Source organism: Acinonyx jubatus, chromosome C1 (assembly GCF_027475565.1).
Source record: "Acinonyx jubatus isolate Ajub_Pintada_27869175 chromosome C1, VMU_Ajub_asm_v1.0, whole genome shotgun sequence".
Lineage (NCBI taxonomy): Eukaryota > Metazoa > Chordata > Mammalia > Carnivora > Felidae > Acinonyx > Acinonyx jubatus.
In genome coordinates this window covers 91102961-91129907 of record NC_069381.1, presented here as the reverse complement: position 1 = coordinate 91129907, position 26947 = coordinate 91102961, and the positions used below count along the sequence as shown (strand labels likewise).

The 26947-nt window shown below is 39.6% G+C and overlaps 1 protein-coding gene across 4 annotated transcripts in view; it reads right to left on the bottom strand.

The window, feature by feature from the left end:
• Window positions 1-323: 323 nt before the first annotated feature.
• Window positions 324-26947, bottom strand: part of EEIG2 (EEIG family member 2) — a 94198-nt gene continuing 67574 nt past the window's right edge. Inside the window, exons 5-14 of one of the 4 annotated variants that reach the window (XM_053214558.1) lie at window positions 24804-24850; window positions 15756-15859; window positions 12767-12862; window positions 12437-12626; window positions 12210-12337; window positions 10974-11043; window positions 4285-4550; window positions 4131-4199; window positions 2812-2898; window positions 324-1089 (exon numbers count right to left, since the gene is read on the bottom strand). In XM_053214558.1, coding sequence (XP_053070533.1) covers window positions 4508-4550; window positions 10974-11043; window positions 12210-12337; window positions 12437-12626; window positions 12767-12862; window positions 15756-15859; window positions 24804-24850 — 678 coding nt within the window. In that variant the 3' untranslated portion in view covers window positions 324-1089; window positions 2812-2898; window positions 4131-4199; window positions 4285-4507. Of the gene's footprint in view, window positions 1090-2811; window positions 4551-10973; window positions 11044-12209; window positions 12338-12436; window positions 12627-12766; window positions 12863-15755; window positions 15860-24803; window positions 24851-26947 lie in introns of all 4 variants that reach the window. The other 3 variants (XM_053214556.1, XM_053214557.1, XM_027058452.2) reach the window with 3 other exon arrangements.

The following is a 26947-nucleotide window of genomic DNA, read 5'->3' as shown; positions in this document are numbered from 1 at the left end:
TGGGCTCTTGCTCACAACACAGAAGAGTTAGTGGTAGTATTATCTCCATCCTAGATTAGAAAACAGGTTCAGAAGGGGGCTTGGATTCAGTCTCAGGTCGGTCTTACTCTAGAGCCCATGTTCACACCACTGCAGGGTGAACCTCAGAGTTCAAAGGAGGGTCTTTCACCAGAAGATTCAAGTCTGTGCTATACCATCTGCTAATAAATGAGGGGAACCTCTCAGGAAAAAGTTACACTGTTTTACTTCTGTTTCTTTACCTTGGCAAGGATCTGATGGATTTCTGGCAGAATCTTAACTGACATTTTAAAGTATAAACACTGTAAAGTTTAAGATGATTTTTATTGAAGATTCACCTTAACATTATTACAAATACAATAAAAGGGTTTTTTTTTTTTGGTAAAAAAATTTCCTGGAATTATAGTTGTACAGTAAAACAAAGAAATACATAAATATGAAGGTCATTTTCCAAGTATTAGAACAATACTAATGGAATCACTTCCATAACAATTTTTTTTCAGTAAATATTTACATGATCACCCACAAGTATACCAACTTCCAGAATAAGACATATTTCCAAAAAACAATCAAACAATATATCCGAAGTCTTTCTCTGCATGGGATTTGGTCAATGAATATCAGCAAGAGAATTTTGTTTTATATATATATATATATATATATATATATATATATATATATATGTGATGAACATAAACATTTGTAAATGCAGACTATACTGTCTGTGTAAATAAAAAATTTTGCCAGCTTTGTCATATAGGGAGTAGCTAGAGACCACTCACATGATTAAAATATACTGTGTATATATTATCTTAACGAAAAATCACATATAAGGTAATAATAAGGCCTTTGCTTCCAGAGTAGTCTTAAAATAAGGTTAACAGGCTTAATTTCATCCTTTATATTTTTAGAGTTCATATTCTTAAAAATCTTGGCTATTAAAATTATGCATAGTACCTAAGCCAACACAGAAAGTGGCATAACAATTTCAGTTACAGTACTTGACTATATTCACATGACGTGCCATCTAAGAATTGACCAAGTATAATTTCTGAACTGTCCCAGTTTGACCTGTTAAAACAAAATGCAACCCCATCATATGAGCCCAGTTTCTTTCAAGCATATTATAAAAGTCTTAGGAAGCCTAACAGTTCAGAGTACTTAAATGAAGTATTTTTTTAATTTTTAATTTTTTTAAATGAAGTATTTAATACTGTCAGCTTGAGCTTGCATAGTGGTCTAGTTGGCATGGAAATCTCAGTCTAAAATTACTTCTGGATGTTTTATGTTTTGGTTGGTGGTTCATTGAGGATTTGTTTTCTTTCTAGAAACAAATGGGCTAAGGTGGTGGATCTTGATGGCTCACAGTTTTCATGAAAAGCAAAACAAAACAGAAGAATCTAGTTTGGATAACATTACTCTCATGGTATTTCCTGGAATGGGATGATGGACTTCAGGATTTTTGGTCAAGACTTTCTCAGATTTTAAGTACTAATCCATATCGGTTGCTTGTATATGAAAGCCTTCAACACCACAAAGGGGAGTCAACCATCAGAATGCAAACTGATGGCCCAGGGCTGCTCTGCCTGCCCCCTTCACATCCGCTCTGGTTTCAGTTACCAGCTCAAGTCATGGGAAGTGGGCTCCTGACCAGCTTCTGTACTTCCCCCAAACAAGGTATTTAAGATTTCTGTATCTAACCACAAATATATAGCTTTAATATGCCATTATGTTTCTCTAGGATAGGATTAGAAAGACAAGGTTATATATCTGCAAATTCTCTAAGACTGGGTGATTTGAAATTTGATTTTAATATTAAAAATTAATTTATTAAAATCTATTTTTTCAAATCCAATTTTCTAAACTCCAAATGGAACCAAAAGTGCACTTGGTATTTAAAAGGCAATTTTTTTTTCAGTAGTTTCTAAGAAAAACCAGAAAAGTAAGGCAGACACTTAAGTGAACTTTAACAAATATTTTCAGAGGACTGTAATGAAATGTGATTGCAAAGTATCCCAATGCAACACAAACTAATATGAATCCAGACTTGCGCTGATTTTTCCCTAATCAATTTTTCTATTTATTAAAATGATTTCTGGGGTGCCTGGGTGGCTCATTCAGTTAAGTGTCGGACTCTTGATTTCGGCTCAGGTCATCGTCTCACAGTTTGTGAGTTAGAGCCCCTATGAGTTTGAGCCCCTGCATCTGGCTGTGTGCTGACAGTGCAGAGCCTGCTTGGGATTCTCTTTCTCTCCCTTTCTTTCTGCCCCTCCCCTACTTGCGCAGTACATGTGTGTGCGCGAGTGCACACACTCTCTCTCAAAAATAAACGTTAAAAAATAAAATGATTTTCTACTACATAAATCAAGATGTATCTGGTGGCTGCTAAAATTATAAAGCCATGATATTTATACATTTCAAGATTTCCACATTTTGTTTTTAAAAAATAATTCTGTATCATTTTAAATACTGGGAGTCAGTCTTGTATAAAGGTATCAGGCTGAGCGCAGGCAAGATGGACAATGCCTGGATTACAGCATGTTTTACATATCTGAAGAATGTCTTCCCTGAACCTTGCTTACAATCTATAGTTCTTATTTTCAAAACTGCAAAATTATTTGCATTAGTGCCAATGAAAAATATAGTCTAGAAATAATATTTTGAAAATAGAAAAATATGTTTTTAATACATCATAAATATCTCCAACACTACCTTCTTATCTCTGTTAAATACTTTGACACCCCCCCCACCCCCACAACACCCCCATAATATATAATGGACGGATCAACTCACTTGTTAATCACAGAGAGCAAGCAAGTCTTTACCACTTCAGCTAACATTTTCCTTGGTTAGACTAAAATGTTCAGGTCACCTTTTTTCCTTTCAAAACAAAACAAAAGTATTAGTAACGACTCAGAAAACCTTATCTTTCAACATTCAAAATATTCTAAAATGGAATTTAATCTTTTAAAAAATATCTAGGTGCAACAGTAGTACTGGATTAATTTGGAATACCTAATCCTTGAATTGTTAAAAAACCGAAAACTGTAACATGAACTACTCAAATTTTTCTAAACCTTTAAATTTGGGTATTGAAATATTTTAATATATTTTCCCTTTACTTTGCCAAAACAAAAATACCTAGAGCAAAATTATTCAAACATACCACATTTTTTTGGACATGGTTTTGAAAGTAAGGACTGGGAATTACTGGTTCTAAAGAATCTACATTTTTCTTCAGTGACTGAATGATTCCAAGAAAATTAAAACTTGTCATGTAAGACCAGAAAAACTCTTCCCACCTGATAAAAAGATGATCTATCTTTCGAACTTGTTAAACTGGATCCAGATCAGATAATACTTGAAAAGCTGCATTGGATTATGTTATATCTTATTGTCTCAAAACAACAACTGTTATAGTAAAGGAAAAAACATACTATCCCATCGTGGGGAGTTAAAATAGAAAATCACGAATCTATGTCAGTAATGTCAAGCAGCTGTCCCCTGTCTTATCTGCCACCTCCTTGGAACAATTTTCAGTTTCAGATAAGTCTGAACTTACACAGAAAAGGCTGCTTGGCTTTTGATGCTAAGGTTTTTCTCCTGTTCTGAATTTTGACTCCTGAAACCAGCAGATACTATTCAGTGAATAATAGAACAGCTCTTAAGGTGCCTCATGGGAGCCTACCATATTGAATATTAAGCTTAGCTTGAATCTCATATATAGTGCTAGCGGGAGTTGTGCAGCTCATCTAACATTAATAAGTAACAATGCATGCTGCATAATAATGGCGTTACACTCATTCACACATCTCAGACTTAAACACGCTTATTCCACTTGTGACGGATACGTTTAGAATTAAGCATTCTCCACGCTTTGACTGTAGTATAGCATTTCCCCGAAGGATGAACACCCAAACTTTCTATCAATTATTTAACCAAGAAGAGTTAATAAACCTAGTACAATACCATAGGTAGTATATAATATTATGGAAGATATCCTTAAGAGATTGTAACTATCTTGACAGAATTTATAGGGTTCAAGACATTCACTTACTATCTCCCAAACATTAAAATTAAATAATTAGAGCCCAAACCTGTTGAGCACCTACCTCTACTACAGGTTTTACGCTTCAGGACTGAGCTATACTCAGACGTATAATGTTGTTTTCCCCACCTGGCTGTTTCAAAAGAAAGAGCAGGCTTTCATTATCATGTGCAGTGACCACAGAAGCTGTGTGCCTCTAAACACACGTGGCACAGCACCTGGATACTACTGTTCTGATGTTCCCTTTTGGTGGGTGGGACAGGATGGTGGCACACACTTTCACAGAAGGAATCAGTGTTGGCTTTCCTCTTGATAGAGGAACGTGCTTCATGTTTCAAATATGTTCATTTTCTCATAAATGCTTGAATGAAGTGCCTTGACAGCTTGATTGCCCATGTCTCAAACCCCCAGGGAAGAAGCTTCAGTTCACCAGCTTGACTTCTAGCGTTTGATCACAACTTGTTCATAAGCTCCAGACCCCACCCTACGACCAGAGGAAGAAAAAAAAACCCTTCAAAATCTTGAACTGTAATGTTTGAAATTGTTCTAATTAACCTTGCACTCAAAGAGTTAGGTGCATTAGGCATTTTCTACTAGATTTGATTTCCACAAGGTTTAAAGATATCACGGATAGAAAACACTTGAAATATTAAATGTTTAGGATTAGTACACTGGATTAGTCTAGACACACTTATTCCTACAATAATCTAGTACTGTTCCTAAATCTTGACCTGTGGCAAGAAAACTTTTCTTTAAACATGTTTATACATAAATCCTAAAATCAGTCTTATCCTAGGGCATATACTGACTGGCAATTTACCCAGGCCCTGCAGAGTTATGGGTGATAGTTTTTAGTTGCAATTATAGTGTGATGTCTTTTTTGTTTGTTTTATTTATTTATTTTGTGAGAGACAACACAAGTTTGGGAGGGGCAGAGAGAGAGAGAGAGAGGGAGAGGGAGAGAAAGAATCCCAAGCAGGCTCTACACTGTCAGTGCAGAGCCCCATGTGGGGCTTGAACCCATGAACTGTGAGATCATGACCTGAGCTGACGCTTGGACGCGCAACTGAGCCACTCAGGCACCCCTACAGTGTGAGGTCTTAATGCATCTTCCTGGATGTGAGAATTTTTTTAGTCAACATGCCAATGTTTTTATATGTAGTCAGTAATGTAAATTATACCCGTGTAATACAGATTTGAAGTGAAGTGATCTTGAAGAGAGGTTTATTTCTTCACTAGCTTGGTTTGGCAGGCTGCTGGTTGTCCCTCTGAATCTATCATCTCCTTCTTCGCAGTTTCAGCTGGCAACAGGCTGTCCAGGCTGCTCAGCTAGAGGCCACATTTCCTAAATGCCTTGTTGATAGGTGTTGCCATGTGACTGTTTCAAGCCATGGAACATGAATGGGGATGTGTCAACTTTGTCTCACTTGCTTAAAGAGCAATTGCTTGCCTTGGACTGGTAGCAATCCAAGTTTGACAACAGGTAGGGAGGATGGTGAAGGGCAAAATGGAGGGCACTTGCATCCATGAATCACCTTTTACGGCAAAACTCTCTGTCCTAACAGCCTGGCCACTGTATTTTCGTTATACGTATTTGTGATAGCAGCTTTGCCGCAAAGCTGCTCTGCCTTGATATTCCAGGTGCTAACTGACCTCTATCAATAAAGTATGGAGAATACTAAAAATTTAAAATTAGCAAACTCTGTGAATAAAACAGGTGTTTAAATGAAGTAATGGCCTCATCAACAGAAGGTTTGTTACTGCTGATGTACCCAGAACCTTGGCCCTATGTTATAATGGAACACACATGTTCCCTCTATTGTTTCTTCATCTGGGAGGATACAGGTTTTCTACAAGTCTGTAAAAGCACAGTGTCTTTTTGATGGTAGCTGGATTTATTTTTAGATGAGGATTTTCGACCCCTCGAGCAATCAGGCGGGGAGCTGAGTGGTGGTGTCGCATGGAGGGGAGAGTATTACTGCTTTCAGTTTTCACCAGTACCTATCTCCTCATGTGTCAGGATGCCAGGGGCCACACGACCTGACATTTCACTCTGAGAATTCCAGAGACCAGTAAGACCAAAAGCAAACAACATGGTTGGTCTCTTCCCATAATGAAATTTTAAGAGGAAATCCTAAAAAAGTGGGAGTAATGCAGTGGTTACCAGGCCACTGTGTACTGACTTGGAATTCTCAGTTGACTGCTTAGAGGCTCCTGTTCTTACAGATTCATTCTGCAGAAGAAACAGGAACATCCTTAACGGAACACCAGTGAACACCCATTCACAATTACAGATATTGGAATTTGAAGGAGTCTTGGTGAGCCCCACTGCACCCTGGCTGTTAGATGCCCTAAAACTGTTCTACTCTGGCAATAATGTAGTAATAGGAACCAGACTTTCCCTCCTGTTGTAAATAGCTATAATATTTTATAGAACATATAAAACAACAGTTCATATACTGGACAACAAGCAGCACAGGACTGGTCCTGAGAGAAGGGAAATCAATGAAGAAAAGTCTAAGACAGTTTCCTTCAGGGTCCTCCCGGCCTTCACTGCAGGAAGACAGAACCCAAACATAGCCAGGTGGTATGTATGTATGTATGTATTTATTTATTTATTACTTTCTAAGCAGGCTCCATGCTCAGTGTAGAGCCCAATGTGGAGCTTGAACTCACAACCCTGAGGTCAAGATCTGAGCTGAGATAGAGAGTCGGATGCTTAACCAACTAAGCCATCCAGGTGCCCCAGCCAGGTGGTCTTTCTGAGTGTGGGAGTCACAGGTCAGAGCACAGGGGGGCTGTGGGCTGGAATTTGTGGGTTAGGATAACAGAAGGAGGGGTAGGGGAAAATAACGGCTGGAGAATTTCCAAATTTGATGACAACTGTAAACCCACAGACCCAAGAAGCTCAATGAACCCCAAACGGAATAAACACAAAGAAAAACCAAGGCACATCATAACCAAATTGCTAAGAACCAGTGATAAAATCTTAAAAAAGTAGCCAGAGATGAAAAAAAAATCACATAGAAGAATAAAAACCAAAATGAAAGCAGACTTTTTTGTCAGAAACTATTGTCTCAAAGGCAAGCAAGGAGCAGCCTGTGCAAGCACTCCCAGGCCGGTTGGGCTGTGTCCACTAGACTTTAAGTGTATGACTGGGGATACTGCTCCCCCAAGTCTCTACTACTCTGCTCTGTTCTCTTCATTTTCATGGGTTCACTTTCTTAACCACATATGGTTCTTGTGCCTCTTCAGTGCCTGAGTAAATGACTCTAGTTTCATCTTGTGCTGCCAGTTTCTCTCTCAGAATAGATCTAATGCTAACACATTAGTTTCTCTGAGACACACCAGCTAGTTATGGAGAGTCTACGTGCACAGGTATTGTGCTGGACACTGCAAATAGCTCGATCTCAATAATCCTGTGAGAGAGACCTTTAATTAGTGTATATGGAGTACTGCATGCCAGATTATGTTTTAGTCACTTACATGTCTTACCTCACTTAATTTAGGCCTTGTAACTCTTATGAGGTGGGTTCTGTTATTGTCACTATTTCGTAGGTGAGGAGACAGGCAGAGAGAAGTGAAGTAACTTATCAAAGATGCACGGCTGATACGCAGGAGGGCTTGGGACTGAACCCATGAAGCCCAACTCCAGAGCCTGTGTTGTTAACCCCAGTGATAATGGTTGTCTTTTTGGTGGTAAGTAAGAGATGTAACTTGTCAGGATCATAGCTAAACTAAGCTAAGCTGGGTCATGATGGTTAAGCCAGGAATGAAATCCATGTCAGACTGCATGGCCCATTCTCTTCACCACGATACACTGTCTCTAACATTCCTCAGGTTTTCAGTGGCATGTAACATTAATCATCTACTTCAACCCCTAATTATCATTTTAGGCTTTCATGCATGAGGTGATGGTTATTCTTTTTTTTTTAAATGTAGATTAAAAAATTTTTTTTAAAAATTTACATCCAAATTAGTTAGCATATAGGGCAACAGTGATTTCAGGAGTAGATTCCTTAATGCCCCTTACCCACTTAGCCCATCCCCCCTCCCACAACCTCTCCAGTAACCTTCTGTTTCTTCTCCGTGTTTCAGAGTCTCTTATGTTTTGTTCCCCTCCCTGTTTTTATATTTTTTTTGTTTCCCTTCCTTTATGTTAGGTGATGATTATTCTAACATTCATTTGGAAAAGGAGTGGGAGCCAGAATTCTAAATGCCTTCAGAGCCTAGGTTCTAGATTATTTCTCAAATAGAAAATTAACCTTCTTTCCTCTTAATAACTACAATATAAACAGCTAGCATATACTGAGAGCCTTCTGTGTATTAAGCACTACGCTAAGTATTTTACATAAATTATCTAATTTAATCAGTAAAATCCTATCAACTAGGCATTATTGGTCACTCCCATTTTTCAGGTGAGGAGAGTAAGGCTGACAGAGGTTAATAGTATCAGTGAAGTCAATAGGGGAGGGACTCTGACTTGGACCCTGAGCAGTCTGAAATGAGAGTACAGATAGCTGTTGCTTTTGAACATTCACTATTTTGGTTCCTTTTGGTTGGAACTTCTATTGTTTGCTGTTCCTGTACCTAAATTAATAAACACTAGAGCTTACTGAGTATATTAGGTCATTTGCTCTTTACAACAATCCCATGATTATCTCTGCTTTTCAATGGAGGTAACTAAAGTTCCATTGAAGTTAAATGATTTACTGAGGCCCCAAGTGGTCTGGCTCAGATAGGAACTCAAGTCTCTTTAACTCAAAACACATGGTCTCTCTACCATATAATATGTATTACTGTCTTCATAAATGTCATTTTCTACCTGTTCCTTGCTACTAGTCTCTCCTTGTTCCAACCTCCCCACCCCCATCAAATTATGGCCACTTAGTTTTCTAACATGCCAGTATCATAGATCATTTTCCTGCCAAAGAATGACCAAACTGTGCACATGACAGAAAATGATACATTCTTTGTTATGGCAACAGAGGCTGTTTATAACCTGGCTTTGAGATTCCTACCAACTTCATGTCCCACAGGCAGCCTTCACATGCCCCCTCCTCAGAGTGCCTGTTCACTGGCAACTCCCAAAGTGGGTTATATTATTCATAAGCCAGTAAGGTATGGCAGTTAGGTACAACGAATGTGCTCTGGGCTCAAAGAAACAGGAGTCTGATTCTTGGTTTTATCAGTTATTAGTTTTAAGGCCTTGGGCAAATTATTTAACCTCTTTGTTTTGTCTTTTTAAAGACTAATAATAGTACATCATGAGTACTGAAAGAGATAATGTAAGAACTGAATGAAGCATATATATGTGCCTAGCACATATGAGTAAATGCTCAGTGTTATTAATAATTATTATATATTTACTATTATATAATTAGATATTATAACCGTTATGCCTATACATTCATTCTCTTTGAATCTACTACCAGGAATATCTGTCTTCCTCACATCCACCTGTTAACCCCCCACACTTACTTTTAATTCTTCCCAACTCTCTCTTCAGGTGTCAAATTTCTAGTAAGTTTTCTCTGAGTGAGGTCCCATCTCTGTTCTCTCAGAGTCTCCTCTACTTCTCTATATTATAGTGCTTATTACACTACTATAAATTTTAGTTTGTCTATCTCACCTGCTAGAAAGAGTCAGATAATAAATATTTTAGGCTTGGTGAGCCATTATGGTCTCTATTATACTATTCAATTCTGCTGCTGTAGCATCAAGGCAGCCATAGATAATACATAAACAAGAGTTGCTATATTCTAAAAAAAATATTTTTTACAAAAACAGGTAGTGGGCCAATTTGGCTCACAGGCTGTAATTTCCCAACCCCATATGCTAGACACATAGGCTAGCTGAGGGTGAACTTGGTCTTTCTATCTTGCATCCTTACCCACGACTTGGCCCAATAAATAGCTACTGAATTTAATGAGTGGATAACTCAGTGAGAGTTAATGAAAACTATAAATTGCATTTACATCCTCTATAAACCCTAGTTCAAATTAACTACTTCCTCATGGCCTCTTTATATGTCTCTCTCTTACCTACCTATCACAACTGATTGCAGTTAGTTGCTGATGTAGGTTCTCTGCTATATCCTTTGTAACTTTTGGACTCTGCAACGTGCTGGACATGGAGGAGGAACTCAATAAAAGCAGTATTGGTGGAACAAATGAATTAGAAATTCCTTCAGGTTTTGAGCATTAGAGAACAAAATAACTGTCTTAGACACAGGGGCTCCCCAGTACAACTGTGATTTATTCTGGAACTCTAAATAAATATTACATGGAAATACTGAGTATAAGGGATGCACATAAGGTCAGGGGTCAGAATTCCTTAACTGTCCCAAGCCATCTGTGCTCAGTACTATTTGCTGCAGTACTGGAAATCAGAAGTAAGTCTGGCAGGTGCCTTTTCTTCATCTGAATCTGAATAACTACCAGAATGATGCTTGGTATTCTCAACTTCTCTTAGTATGTATGTTAGACTCTTGTAGGGTGGAGAAAGGGGAGTACAAAAAAGGTTAGTACCAAGTGTATGCTGGTGAGTGGTCATGTAACTGCTCATAACAGACAAGATGACTGACTGAAATGTAATTTTGCTTTGCTCTTTTTAAAATATCAGACTAAGAACTCTTTTCTAAACATCCTTTTTCATTGCATCTTGCCCAATGCTCTTCTGGTCCTCTACTAATATGTTCTAAAAACACATTTAAGAAAACCAACAGATAAAACTTACTAAATATAATTTCAAACATACTCAAGATAAGGAAAGCTAAGAGCTGTAATTCTTCTCATGGATGCATTATATGTATTTTCTAGCCTCAGTCTAATACTAACTTTGTAACTTTCACCTTCTACTCAAGAACATATTCTTTATTTAATACGATGCTATCTGGACCACGTACCTATTTGGAAGATGATGGCTGCCGAAGGTCGTACTTCCCCCGGGACCCACAAATAACCTCAGTCCTTCTTCTGCAATTCACATTAAAATATTTGTTATAGGCACATGTATTACATTATTGTCAAATTATATTCCTATATTAAATTCATAATTTACATTTAAGTTTTATTAAATACATTTTTATTTTTTATTTTTAGATTTTATTTTTAAGTAATTTCTACACCCAAAATGGGGCTTGAGCTCACAACTCAGAGAGCAAGAATTGCACACTGTACTGACTGAACCAGCCCCAAGAAATAAACTTTTAGAAAGCTACACATATATTTTAAAAACAGGCAATTTAAAAGATATGCTTTTTTTTTTTTTTTTTTTTTTTTTAAGTAGGCTCCATGTCCAATGTGGGGCTTAAACTCACAACCCTGAGATCAAGAGTCACATGCTGTACTGAGTCAGCCAGGCGCCCCTAAAAGATATCCTAATAGTTATTTCTCATTAACTTCCCTAAAGTTGTTTTTCTTTAAAACTGAGTAAAAAAGATTTCTCTTCCTACAAATTTCCATAAGTAAGGTTTAATTACTTCTCTTTACAACCAGTTACATAATGAAACTAAGTCCATTGCTAACTGCTCTCTATTCATGCCGGCGTGAATAATTACACCTTTCAAATTGGTGGCATGTAAATTTCGCCTCAGTGAAAATGCTGAGGAGGGAATAAAGGATTCTGTGATTCACTATCATCTCAAGATCACTATCCAACCCTGCAAATTACACAGTTGTTGTGTCCAGTTATGATAAAGCAGATACAGACATCTGCTGTAAGGTACATAAACACGGTAGACGTTGATGCATACACAATAAAAGGCTTCTTTAAAATTGGATGTTTTTAGGGGCATCTGAGGGGGGGGTTAAGTCAGTTCAGCATCTTTTTTTTTTTTTTTAATTTTTTTTAATGTATATTTATTTTTGAGAGAGAGACAGAACGCGAGTGGGTTGGGGCAGAGAGAGAGGGAGACACAGAAGCAGAAGCAGGCTCCAGGCTCTGAGCTGTCAGCACAGAGCCTGACATGGGGCTCGAACGCACGAGCTGTGAGATCGTGACCTGAGCCGAAGTTGGACGCTCAACCGACTGAGCCACCCAGGCGCCCCAGCATCTGACTACTGATCTCAGTTCAGGTCTTGATCTCAGGGTGATGAGTTCAAGCCCCACGCTGGGCATGCAGCCTACTTAATCCACACACCTTCTGCACTGGAATCTAGGCTGAAGTCTTGACTCTGCAGTATTTTCTCTACAATATCATCTGCATCCACTCTGGTGTCATCAACTCGCTTCAGCTGAGATTCTACAGAATCTTGCTTCACTGGGCATCTTTGAAAATAATTAAAAAAATTTTTCCCTTGTTTTTATTATGTTACGAGAACAAAGTTGTTTTCTTCCTCTCCATTTAAACAGAGACTGGAAAAATACCTGTTGAACGGTTCTGAAGCGGTATCTTCTTTGCCAGCTGTATCAAGATTTGGTTCAACTATTTTTTGCTCAATTTCATCACAGGGCTCTAGAATACTTTCAATTCCTGTTGATGTGCTTCCCACTGAGGTATTTCTCCTGTGGCAGAGGTCAGAGAAGCTAGATGACCGGGAGTGGCACGAGCTATACCCTGTTAGAGAAAAATTGCTTTGGGTAAAATACTAACACCAAACACACTGCACATAAACGTTCTCCCACATCCTGGCAGTTACAAGTAATACTTTAGAACAATAAATATCTAAGGAATTCAACTTCACTGTTAGCCTCTACCTGATACTTTTGACTGCTGGCTTGCATAGCTTGATGTTCTAGAATGTCCACAGGCACCAAGTTCATCTGGAACAGAGGCACTCTTTGCTGAAAGATCTGCAATAAGTCATAACATGATGTTACCATTACTGCCAAGAGGTCAATGGTCAATTTGTATTCTTGTCTGCAGATTTTATTAACTGCTAAGTTCATTATCAAGAAAAATTAGTTGCGAAGTGAAAAGAGACCCTTTTAAATTGGTACAAGGTAAACAATTGCATTGTAGTGAAATTTAAAAAACTTAAATACCATGGTTTATTGAAGAAATATAGTTTTGGGTGCCTGGGAGGCTCAGATGGTTAAGTATCTGACTCTGGACTTTGGCTCAGGTCATGATGTCATGGTTCATAGGACTGAGCCCTGTATTGGGCTCTGTGCTGACAGTGCAGAGCCTGCTTGGGATTCTCGCTCTCACTGCTCCCTCTCAATATAAATAAACTTAAAAAAATATTTTTTTCATAAGATTTAACAGCACTCTTAAATAAAACCATTTCAGGGTGCCTGGGTGGCTCAGTGGGTTAAGTGTCCGGCTGTCATGATCTCACAGTGCGTTTGAGCCCCACCTTGGGCTTTGTGCTGACACATCAGAGCCTGCTTGGGATTCTCTCTCTCTCTCTCTCTCTCTCTCTCTCTCTCTCTCTCTCTCTCTCAATAAATAAATAAATAAATGTAAAAACAAAAAGTATTTCAGTTTTTATGTTCAGTATTTCTCTAATAAAAATGAGTCAGATGTATTCTTATAAATACTCACAAAATTGTGTGCTTTTCGAGAAAATCCTGCTCTCGAAAATCCATCACAGCAGTAAACTAAAGAGCACGTTGTTACTTTAATATTAGTGTTGCTAGTGTTAGGCTATAATTTGGGCAAATGTCTGTGGTTTAAATCAACACAGCATGCAATGTAGCAGTGAGAATAAAAGTTCTTAAGAATTGATTATAGTATTCAGTTTCCAAGTAAATGTACAAAAAAACAGTGTCAAAGCCATTTCTAGCAGTTCCCTGATAATGTGCATATTCCAGATGCCAATTATGTATTTCCAGAACCAGGTTTCACAGAATGCAAAACTGTGGCCATTTTCATTAGCATGAACTATTCGAAAACTAGAACTGCTTTTCACTTAGAGGCAAAAGGAAACCAACTGAGTAACACAGCAATTACAGCAGCAGTTCTATAAATGATACTGGATGTTGCTGGACCAAGCAATGCTGCCAAATGAGTAAGCTACTGGAGCAAAGGTTTCTCACTTCTGGGCAGGCTATAAGATACAAACTCCAAACCAGCATCCCTAGTCCACTTTATAGTGGTCCTAAATGCAAAGCTGATCTATACAAAGATCTAAACCCAAAGAGGTGGTTCATATCAAGAATTATATAGGACCAGGGTGCTTGGATGGCTCAGTTGGTTGAGGTCTGACTTCGGCTTAGGTCATCATCCCACTGTTCTGTGCTGACAGCTCAGAGCCTGGAGCCTGCTTTGGATTCTGTCTCCCTCTTTGTCTGTCCCTCCCCCACTTGTACTCTGTCTCAAAAATAAACAAACATTACAAACATAAAAAAATAAAATCTTAAAAAAATGATATAGGACTGTTTTTTTTCTTATTAAAATATTTTTTTAATGTTTATTTTTGAGAGAAAAAGTGAGACAGCATGCACAGGGGAAGGGCAGAGAGAGAGGGAGACACAGAATCCAAAGCAGGCTCCAGGCTCTAAGCTGTCAGCACAGAGCCCAGTGTGAGGCTCGAACGCACAAACTGTGAGATCATGACCTGAGCTGAGGTTGGATGTTTAACCGACTGAGGCACCCAGGCGCCCCTAGGACTAATTTGTTAATCGCATCACTACACCTTTCTTTTCATTCTTTCAAATAATAACCCTGCTCACATCACATGAGAGAAGAAAGAAAGCTCCTAACTCCTTTTTCTTCAGGCAACTGAACATTTTAGGCTTTTAACTATTGGAGCAGATCTGAGTGTGGCTGGGAGTTTGCCTGGGGAGGTGGCTCTCAAGGTGTGGCCCGGGGCCCGGCAGCATCAGTGTCACCTTGGAACCCACGAATGCAATTTTCAGGCTCCAACCCTGATCTACCCAATCAAAAACCTCTGGCTGCAGTGTCAGCAACCTATGGTTTAACAAGCCCACCAGGGGACTCTGATGGACACTCATGTTTGGGACCACCAACAAAGGAGAGTGTTCGGTGGGGGAGAAGCAACACCTGACAGGTGGCTGGCAGAAGTTGCTAGGTACACTCCTGTAGTGTCCCGTTCCATCTGTGGGGAGAAGTACACCAAGGGGGTGTGTGTCAATACAACACTGAGTTGTTAATCTACCAGAGCCTGACATTTCAGACAAAACAAAGCACTGGCTCACCCCAAAATTGCATAATTAAAACTCTGCTGATAAATTCTTGGCCCATTTCAAGCCATGTACCCACAGAATTTTTTATTTTTCTTTCCAAGATCTTATTAAAAAATTTTTTTTAATGTTTATTTATTTTTGAGACAGAGAGACAGCATGAACGGGGGAGGGTCAGAGAGAGGGAGACACAGAATCTGAAACAGGCTCCAGGCTCTGAGCTGTCAGCACAGAGCCTGACGCGGGGCTTGAACTCGCGGACCGCGAGATCATGACCTGAGCCGAAGTTGGCCGCTTAACCGATTGGGCCACCCAGGCGCCCCTCCAAGATCTTATTTAAATTCCAGTTATTTAACATACAGTATAGTATTGGTTTCAGGAGTAGAATTTAGTGATTCATCACTTACATATAACACCCAGTGCTCATCACAAGTGCCCTACTTAGTGCCCACCATGCTTCAGCCCATCCCTCTACTCACCTACCCACCTCCTTTACCCACAGAATTTGAAATCTGGGTGGGACTTTGGGAATCTTTCATGATGTCAAGTGGTGCCATTTCTCACATATTAAAAAAAACAGTAAGCTACACACCCATACCTGCTATTCCAAGATGGATTTTGAGAGTCTCTCCACCTTTTCTATCTTCTTCCAGAGATTCAGATTCACCAGCAATTGGTAGAGACATTGATGTAGAAGGAGGCCTGTAAATAAGTATTTCAAAGGATCAGAACTTGATTAATGGATGGGTGAATCAGAAAGCTTGAGATAGTGTTAAAGAATGGTTGTGGAGTCAGCGCACCACTTTAGTAAGGTGCCTGCTTAACGGTACCTCTTTGAGGGTGAACGTCATAAAAATCAACACATACTGTATGAGCTGCCTCAAAACTGGAATACACTTCATGGGGAAAACAAAAGATTTTTACTCAACAAAAAATGTGAGACCAGAAAGGGGATTGCCTCCACAGAGTCTGGAAAAGAGGAGCTCTGGTTGTGTGTCCCCGGCACCATCTGTGGAGGATGCTTCAACTGTCAACTCTCAGACAAGGCAGGGAGGTTACCTGAGGCAGAGAAGGTGGTATCAAGACCCTTTGTATCTGAGGTCGGAGGGGAATATGTCATGCCTTCCACTCCAGGGCCTGAGCTCTCTTGTTGGCCTACTAACTTCTTAAATGTACCCACGGTTTTAACTTCTACCTTCTCTGTCAACGGCTCACTTACCCTAGGGGGAATCTGTAAAGAGCCCCAGTTGTTTAGATTGTTTTTTGGGCTGGATTCTCTAGGGGCAGGTGATGGATATCTTTTCATTGGCTAATTCAAGGCTCCTATCTCCATGTGGAAGATGTGTAGCAGGTTGGGGCAAATCTGAGTTCTAACAGGAATTTTTTTTTTTTTTAATAAAACATCCCTAACTTTTGAGGTTGACAGTCTAGAGGAAAACCACATCTTCCTGGAGACTATCCCTTGGTGACCTGAGGTAAAATAGGGAGGTGGCTGAAGGGATAGTGGGTGAAGCTGACCAACTACGTGGCAATTCCTTTTTTGTTTTTGTTATTTTGTATTTACTGAAATTCAAAACATACTAGCAAAGTACCTCTAAAATAAAGATTGCTAAAATAAACTAGAAAAGTATTTCCAAAATACAGATGACCAAAAATTAGTTAGCCTGAGTATATTAGTTATGTTGTTGCTGGAACACATTACCACAAACCCAGAGACTTAACATAAATTCATTATCTTACAGTTTCTGTTAGAGGTCTGACATAGGTTCCACTGGACCAAAATCAAGGTGTTGGCAGGACCACATTCCTTCCTGGAGGCTTTAGGGGAGAACCTGTTTCCTTGCCTTTTCCAGCCTCCAGAGACTGCCTGCACTCTTTGGCTCAGGCTCCTTCCTCCATCTTCAAAGCCAGAAAGGCTGCATCTCTCTCTGACTGTTCTGTATTTCGCATTTCCCTCTAACCCTGACATGCTGCCAATTACCTTTTCTCTTGGATTATACCTCTTCCCTTTAAGGACCCTTGGGATTATAGTGGGTCCACGTGGAGAACCCAGAATAATTTCCCTATTTTGAAGTTAGATTACTACTTTAATTCCACCTGCCACCTCATTCTCCTTGGCCATTTAGCTCAACATATTCACACGTTCTAAGGATTAGATGTAGACATCTTTGGTGGTGCTGGGGACATTAGTCTACACACATTAATATACTACAGTTTAATATTTTCATGACAGTTCAGTAATTGTCATTCAGTTGCCCTAATACAGACTTTATCTTTTTTATCTATGTAAAACATTAAACTGGCCAAATGCAATAGTAACAAAAAAAATGTAATGCAATATAAAACCCATTGTACAACAGTATAAGTAGTGGTTATTTGTATACATATGTTCATATATGTATATATAAAACTATACATGTGTACACATGTGTATGTGTATATATTGTGTGTGTACATATATTGTGTGGTAATTCTTAAATTCTTAATATATTATGTCAGTAGAATCCTCTGGCTATTTAGGTCCTTGAAGATACAGACATTTAAGACCGTCATTAAACCTATTTCGAGATTCTTTCTTTCTTTTTTCTTTTTGTGTTTATTTATTTTGAGAGAGAGAGAGAGAGAGAGAGAGAGAGAGAGAGAGAGAGAATGAATGAATGAATGAATGAATGAATGTGGGGAGGGGCAGAGAAGGAATCCCAAGCAGGGACATAAGACTTGATCTCACAAACCATGAGATCACAACCTGAGCCAAAATCAGGAGTCGGATGCTCAACTGACTCAGCCACCCTGGTGCCCTGAAACCTATTTATAAATTATTTTTATCATAAGGTCTCCTAAATTCCAAAATTGCATATCCTGTTGGGATATTTTCAAGTATTTGTCTTGCAAGTATATTGAAGTCAATATATGCCCAGCTAAGGCCATCTTCTCTTCCTAAATCTGCTTTCTTCTTGTATTCTCCAACTCTGTGAATGTCATCGTAGTCCACAAAGTCACTGAAACTACAGTCCTAGATACTGCCTCTGGGTCCTTCCTACTCACATTTCTCCATACCCAAACAGTTTCCAAATCCCACAGATTCTCCCATGTTCTTCCTATTTGTCATCTTTTCTCTGCCTCCAGTAATTACTTTAGTTTGGTCTTTGTACCTTAAGACCACAAGAGTCTCCTAGCTAGGAGCTTGTTATGAACATGTTATTCTCTGATTAAAAGCATGTCAATAGCTCCTTTCAGATAAAGCACAAACTCTTTATAAGGCCCTTTGTAGTCTGGCCTAGACCTACTTCTTCAGTTACCAAAGGCTGTATTTTTAAATAGTGTGAAATAATAGTGGCCTAAAAAGCCCTGCATTCAATATTCCATAAGAAAAAGTAACATGCAAAACAAATACACTTACAAAGAATGGAGTCTACAGTCCCAGTCATTAATCACTGATGGTGACTCATGCCTGCCTGTCCTATTTTTTTAATGCCAAGTCCTTTGTTCTTCCTTTCACAGGTGGCCTGATTCCAGTGTCTCCATCCCTCTACCTCTTAGACCTGTTTTCCAACTTTCAGTGCTCCCAGCCTGTGGCCTCTTCCCTTTCTCCCTGTCTCCCTCTGGCTCCACTCTTTCCTGTTCAGCCTGACTTCAGGGCCACAATACTTTTAGCAATACCTTCAGTTTGGCATCCCTTGTTCTGAGGTCTCAAAACACTTGAAGAACCCCAACCCTTGATAATTTGAGCCTTCTTCACTAACTTAGTTAACTGGGGTAACTAAGCATTACAGAGAAAATTCAATAGTTTTGAATTATTGAATCAGTCCATGGGGACTGATATTAATTATGGTCCAAAATTTATAGTGGGGCCTTGGCAGCTCTCCTAAGTCTCCCTACACAACTCAGTCATGTTGAATAATCACTGTGCTTAACGTGTGTCAGTTTTTATTCTATTACCCCTTTTTGTTCTGAAAATGTTTTTGTATCCCTTATAAGAACTTGTTTAATATAGCTCAATTACAGAACGAAGAGATGAGATTTTATTTTAATGTCACAGCAACGTTAAGAGTATGTGAAAAATGACCTGAAGTGACAATATTACGTACTTGATATTCATGCCCTGTAACAATGCCATAAACTCATGCAAGACGTTTTCTATTCCTGGAATGTCCTACCCACCTCCTCTGCTTGATAATTTCCTATTCATCCTCTAAAAATTAGCTCAGTATCACCCCCTCAGTGAACACTTTCCTGCATTTCAAGAAAAAGTAGTTAGGGACTCTACCATCCATGCCTCAGTAGCATCATATGTTCTGTGTCTGTCTCCCACAGAAGGAGTAAATTTTTCAGAACAGGGGCTGGCCTTACTTAAGTTTGGTAAATGTTAGCACATGGCAGACAATCAATGCACACGTACAGAATAAATGAGTGAATCCTGGGACCCTGGACAAATTAGTTCCTTAACCTCAGAGCCTCAGGGTCCTCACTTAAAAAATATAGATACTGTATCAGAGTTGTTTCAACATTTAAATTGGAAGACAGTAATATTTACTAAATAATTTTGACAAATAGTACTCTCCTTCCTTCTAGAATATGAATGCTCCAGAACCCTAGCTATTCAAGAGGATTATCATCCCTAGATCTACTTTACCACCATATTGTCAGATGTCAGTGTAGCATGTATTTTTTCTCTCAAAATATCCTTTTTCTCTTAAAATTCTTAAAAAAATTTTTTTTTAATCTGTGTTTATTTTTGAGAGATAGAGACAGAGTGCGAGCGGGGGAGGAACAGAGAGAGAGGGAGACCAGAATCTGAAGCTGGTTCCAGGCTCTGAGCTGTCAGAAGACAGACCAACATAGGGCTTGAACTCACATTCATGAGATCATGACCTAAGCTGAAGTCGGATGCCCAACCGACTGAGCCACCCAGGAGCCCCTCTCTTAAAATTCTTAAAAAGATTTTTATTTTTGTAAGTAATCTCACCCAGCGTGGGGCTCGAACTCACAATCCTGAGATCAAGAGCTGCATGTTCCACCAATTGAGCCAGCCAGGGGCCCCTATCCTTTTTCTTTATTAGCACTAGTGGTTGGCTTTTTTTTTTTTTTTAGCCAGTTTCATTCTTTTACAAGAGTCAGATATTTGATGATTTGCAGAGAACTACAAAACAGAGTCCAGGGCAGGTAGGTAGAGGGTAACTTACCAGCTGTCTTATTCATAAATACAGGCCTTATGGTATGAAATTTATCTTTCAGAAAATGATACAGATTATGGTACAGATCCTATGCTCATAAAATGTCAAAACTAGGGGCGCCTGGGTGGCTCAGTAGGTTAAGCGGCCGACTTCGGCTTAGGTCATGATCTCGCGGTCCGTGAGCCCCGCGTCGGGCTCTGTGCTGACAGCTCAGAGCCTGGAGCCTGTTTCAGATTCTGTGTCTCCCTCTCTCTGACCCTCCCCCGTTCATGCTTTGTCTCTGTCTCAAAAATAAATAAACATTAAAAAAAAAAAAAGTCAAAACTAGAATTTAAAGCTGAGAATGCTGAAGATCTGCTGTATTCTTGTTAGTTTCTCTAGGTTTAAAAAAAAATTTTTTTTTTAAAAATGTGGGGCTCGAACTCATGGACCATGAGATCATGACCTGAGCTGAAGTCGGCCACTTAACCGACTGAGCCACCCAGGCGCCCCGAGGTTTTTAAAAACTTTATATCCTGAAAAATTCAAAGACAGACAAAAGCAGAAAGAATACTAGGATGAACCTCTCCAGCAGTTACTTACATCTATGTCTTAGAAATATTCAGTCATGTGACTCAGTTGTTTTTGCCTTAGTTTCCCCATCTGTAAAATGAGAACTTGGATTTTATAATACTTTTAAACTGGCTTGATGAAGCTCCTCCCTTAGAGACTTTAGGGGTAGTAAAGTACTATATCTTTTTTCAATAGAAAAAGCTTATATATTGAGATTTATAATATATTTGAACACAAAGATTTTGTGGCTAAATATTCTGAAAAAAAATCACTGGACTGGACAAATTCCAACACTCTTTTCAGCTCTAAAGTATTGTGATTTTACATATTTGAGATATACTGAAATACAATATAATAAAAACAATTTACTTTTATCTTAAAAAAAGTTGTTTTTTTTTAATGTTTGTTTATTTTTGGGAGACAGAGAGACAAAGCGGGGGAGGGGCAGAGAGAGAGGGAGATACAGAATCGGAAGCAGGTTCTAGGTTCTGAGCTGTCAGTACAGAGCCTGATGTGGGACCGGAACCCACGAAGTACGGGAACATGACCTAGGCCGAAGTCGGATGCTCAACCAACTGAGCCACCCAGGTCCCCCCCACCCCCTGCTTTTTTTCTGTTTTAGAGAAAAAGTGCGAGCAGGGGAGAGGGGCAGAGGGAGAGACAGAATCTTATTTATTTTAGAGACAGCATGCATGCAAGCGAGTGGGGGAAAGGGGCAGCAGGAGAGAATCCTAATCCATGCTGAGCGTGGAGCCCAATGTGGGGCTCGATTCCATGATCCTGGGATCATGACCTGAGTTGAAATCAAGAGTTGGATGCTCAACTGACTGAGCCACTCAGGTGCCCTCCAAATAATTTACTTTTTACATCAGTAGTTTAAACACTTTTCTGTTTTTTTAAAGTTTATTTATTTATTTTGAGAGAGAGGGAGAGAGCATGTGTGCACACATGTGCATAGGGGAGGGGCAGAGACAGAGAGGGAAGAGAGAATCCCAAGCAGAGCCCAACTCTGGGCTCGATATTATAAACTGTGAGATCAGTACCTGAGCTGAAAAACCAAGAGTCGGATGCTCAACCAACTGAGATACCCAGGCGCCCCTCACCATTTTTCTATTCAGTCCATACTCAGTATGCATAAGTGCATGGATGGGTCAGAGTTGCTCCTTTTCCACTGACAGTTGTACAATTTCAGATATTCAGAGAAAAGAGAAAATAACTATTGGGAGTTTGGTTCTCCTGAGAAATATTTTTATGTATCTTGGGATTAGGTGAAGTCTGTTTATTCTAATGAGTTATAAACATCTTTCCTATAAATATAAATTCTAGACTCTCAGAATTATATTCCCAGAGATAATACAGAACATAAGGTGATATTTTTGAGCTCTTCAGTATTTGAGTTGCACAAGTGGAGAGATAAAATGGTAGAGAAAGGGCCAGAAAGGGAATATTCTTAAGTTCACGAGAAGGAATGATGAATTCCTTTCCTTCCACTTTGTTTTGCTGCTCATTTTCTCATTTTGCCTTAAACTGATTCCACTAGAAAAACACTGTTACCTAAGAAGCCAAATGTAGCATAGCAAAAATTGTTTAGTCTCAACAGAGCAGGATATAAAGAAAGAAGCCAGGAAATTACGGTTCAAGAGATGACAACACAGGAAAGGTAAGTTATAGTAAAATGCATAGTTTAATCAATTGATTTTTTATTAAATATGTATTTTCAACTTTACAAAACACTGTAAATAGGGAACTATATGGATGTTACTATTAAAAACATGGAAGTTGGTGCACAGGGAAAAATTAAGGTTTTCTTTCCTTTACTAAATATATTTTTCTCAGATATTCAAGTGATATATAATTAATTTTCTTTTGTAATTGAGTGTCTTCAGTATTGCTAACAAGCAAGCCTCTCCCCATTCAGCTCACTCTCCCACACTCTGACAGGACTCTTCCACATCTTTCCTCTTTCCTCAAACCCATCGCCATCTTTCCCGTCCGCACTCTTCAATGATCATCTCATTTCCTATTTCACTAGTAAATAAGGAGAAAATTGAAAATAACTTCTATATGCTTCCATTTCTCATATAACTGCATCTAAAGCCATATTCTCTGCATTCATTGCTCTTGACAATCCAAGGACACCGTCTAGCAACTGTCCTTTTTCTCTTCTGTGTCCCCTCTCTCCCTACCGAACCATTCAGATCTGTACAAATACTATCTCCCATCTTAAAAAAACAAACAAACAAACAAACAAACAAGTAAACCCAAAGACCTGCTCTTGACCCTGTATCCTCTTTTTATTTGTAACTTGATTTTCTGTTCCTTTTTTTGCAGCAAAATTGTTTATGCTGTCTCCAATTTTTCTCTTCTCAAGCCCTCTTTAACCCACTCCAGAAAGATTACAGGCTCCCAGCAATCTATCAAAATGCTTGTCAAAGGCACTGGTGGTTTCTAGACAGCAAATCCAAAGGTCAGTTTCCAGTCCTCATCTTCCGTGAGCTACTTCCACAGTGTGGGACACAGCCAATTACCCTTTCCTTTTTGAAACACGTCCCACACTTGGTTTTTCAGGACAGTCTTCCCCTTTGGTTCATTCCTTTTCTTTCACAGGTTGTTCCTTTGCTGATTCTTCCCCATCTCCCCAACCTCCAACACTGGAGTGTCCCACCCTTCAGTCTGTGGTTCTTTTCTTTATTTATAGTCACTCCCTTTAGGTCATTTAACCAAATTGCATGGCTTTAACTGCTCTGTATGTGCTGATGACGTCATGATTTCCAAAATTATGTCTTCAGCTCAGGCCTCCCCACTGAACTGTTAGTGTTATGTCCAACTGCCCACATGATGTGCCTGGCTGGATGTTAAATAGGGATCTCAAATCCTATTTGACATGCCTAACATCCAAGCTCCCAACCCCCAACCTGTTTTTCTTAGAGGCTCTGCTATTTCAGTAAGTGGAAAAACCATTTCTCTAGTTACTCAGGCCCTAAACCTTGGACTACTGAAACGGCCTCCTAACCCTTTACCTATTTCTGCCATTCCTCCTGTCGTTGCTTCCCCAAATTGTCTACTCTCTACCTAGCAGCCATAAATCTGATAATTTTATTCCCTTGCTCTAAACCCTCCAGGAGCTTATTGTCTCACTCAGGTTATAAGTGGCTGACGAGACTCTTCATCACCTGATCCTATCTCCAATCCCCCTACTCCTCATTCTCTCTGTTCTAGACATACTGGTCTCCTGGCAGTTCCTGGGACATGACAAACACACTCCTCCCTCAAGACCTTTGTCCCTGTTCCTCTAACTCAAATGCTCTTTCCCCAAATGTCTGCATGGCGTGCTTTCCACCTCCTTTAGGTCTCTGCTCAAATATCAGCTTTGCCAGGGAGGACTTTCTTGACTATACTCTAAAACAGCAACGTTTCTCCCCACCGTGCCTTCCTACCCTGCATTATTTTTCTCCAAAACCCTCATTGCTCTTTTTAAATTATACGTGTATTTATTAGCTCGTTATCTGTTTTCCTCTTAGAATACATGCTCCCAGAGGTCAGGGACTTGGTCAATTTTTTTTCACTGCTGTTTCTCTAGTGTCTAGAATAGGGCCTAGCACATGGTAAGGCACTTAAGAGGTATCTGTTGAAGAAATGAGTAAGTCTGCGGGGGTCAAATTAAAACATTTAATTTGTATAGTTTCACCCAAAACTTGAAGATGATAAAAGACCTATAGCTTAAATAATTTTAGACTGTGGGGAGCTTGTTTGGTAAAAGGTAATAGTAACTTCTATGTGGGTCAGGTCAGTCTCCTAGAAAAAGAACAGTCCCTTCCCTAGTAAATATTATGAAATATGAATGCAAAAATTTAAACAAACAAAAAGAAACCACTTTTATCCTTTCAGATAAATAATTCATTTACAAAGCTTCAACTTACGTTTTAAAACATGGGTCTCCAGACATCAGCTGCATACTGATCAAAACCTGAATATTAGGAAAAGAAATGTGATTATAAAAGTTTCCTTGAGAGGAGAAGCCACATTCTGCTAATCTATGCATCCACCACAGAATCTAGGCCAATATTTTCTGTTTAGAAAGTATTAAATAAAATGATAGCTTAATTGGGTTACATCCAGTATTAAATTGCTGCTTTATACAGACACAGATTTAAAACCACTTTTTAACATTCAAAACTCTGTAACTGCAAAAATCAGAGTGGAAAAGATGGAAACAAAAAGCAAGTGCTGCCCTCATAACAGTTCTGTGGGTGTGTGCTGTGCTGGTCTAGTTTATCTGTCTTTCTTCCCCAATTCCTGTGGTGCCCAAGTGTCTGGAATGTTTCCCTCCAACTTGCCATGTTGTTGCCTCATGGGCTGCCTGAAGTGGCTTGCAAGAGCACAATGCTTCTGGCCCGTGTTCCAGCTTTAGATCAGAATTTAAACCTTTGCTAATGCTTTCTGAAATGCTGCTGTTCTCTAGTTGTGACTGTCTTTTAAGACTCAACCACAGCGGGCGGGGGGGGGGGGGGAGGAGGAGGCGCCTGGATGGCTCAGTTGGTTAAGTGTTGGACTCTTAATTTCAGCTCAGGTCATGATCTTGTGGTTGTGGTGAGATGGAGCCCCGAGTCAGTCTCTGTGCAGAGTGTGGAGCCTGATTGGGATTCATTCATTCTCTCTCTCTCTCCCTCTGCTCCTCCCCCGGACTCACTGGAGCTCTTTTTCAAAATAAATAAATAAACATTAAAAAAAAAAAAAAGACTCAGCCATAGGACCTTGTTTCCTTCTTCTGGGAGTAATAATGATAACGGTAGTAATAACAACATTAACAGCAATCATGATTTGAGAATTAATTATGTGCCAGGCATAAGCTGTGTTTTATAATGCAAGATTTCACTGGATCTTCAACACTCCTATGAGAGATGGATACTTTCATTTTAAGTTCAGGAGATATATTAGTATTTTCAAGATCAGGTAGCTAATAAAGGGCAGAGCTGAGATCTGAAGCTAGGACTGCACAATACTAAAACCCACGGTCTTTACGAAGAGGAGGAGATATAGTGGCTGACATGTATCCTAATATAACCAACCTCATTTCTTTCTTATTTCTTCACCCCAGGGCCTCCACTGCTGTTCTTTTCCCCTTTGAGCACTACACTTACTAAATGTGTGCGTCTGGGCCTGCTGCGCTGGTAGCCTTATCCCCTCCACCACAGTCTGGTTTCTAACTCCGTCAAAACAGCACTCTTGAGTATCTTTAATGTCTGAGGAGGGAGGGAGATGGCACATGCAGCTCTTAAGAAATTGTGTGGGGAAGCAGAACAGAGAGAGTAGGATAGTGGTTGGAGGAGGTGAGAAGCGGTTTTTGTTTTAAACACAGCAGATACTAGAGCTGTTTCTCCGTATGTTAATGAGGATGATTCACTAGAGATAGAGAACATCAGGAGAAGGGATAGTCCAAGTGGCACCGCTCTGGATTAGGCAAGCTCTGGATTCTTCAACCCAAGGGAAGCGATTGACTTCTGACAGGGAGAGGGGCATTTCCTTCATTGTAACCAGGGCAAAAAGGATAACAGGGCTGGACAGACAGGAAGAATCATAAATTCGGCAATGGGAATATGAGGGAATTTGATTTAATGGCTTCTGTTTTCTCAATAAAGGATAAAGAAAGACCATCAGTTGAGAGTAAGAGTGGTGCATAGAGATCCAAGGAGAAAGAAGGTATACAATAGAGTCTCTAGAAAAATGGGAAAGGATGCTTTCAAAGGAAGTACAGTTGCTTGATGTCAGGGAGCAAGACTGAAGGAATGGCAGCTGGATGGTTGTATGATGTTCCCGCCCCCCCCCCCCCCCGCCCCCAGCAACATTCGGCAACTAGGATGCAAGTCCAGAGAGGACAGTTGAGTCTGACTGGGGTCGGGGATTACTCAGGGGAGAGCAATGAGGGAGACAGGGGCAAAGGAGCGAGGAATATTTTTGAGCATAGGATAATCAGGGATTCCAGAATCGAAGCTGGATAAAGAGGGAAGTGGAAACAAGTGGAGGCTGGTAGACAGTGAGAGCGGTCAGGTTAAGGATAGCCAAG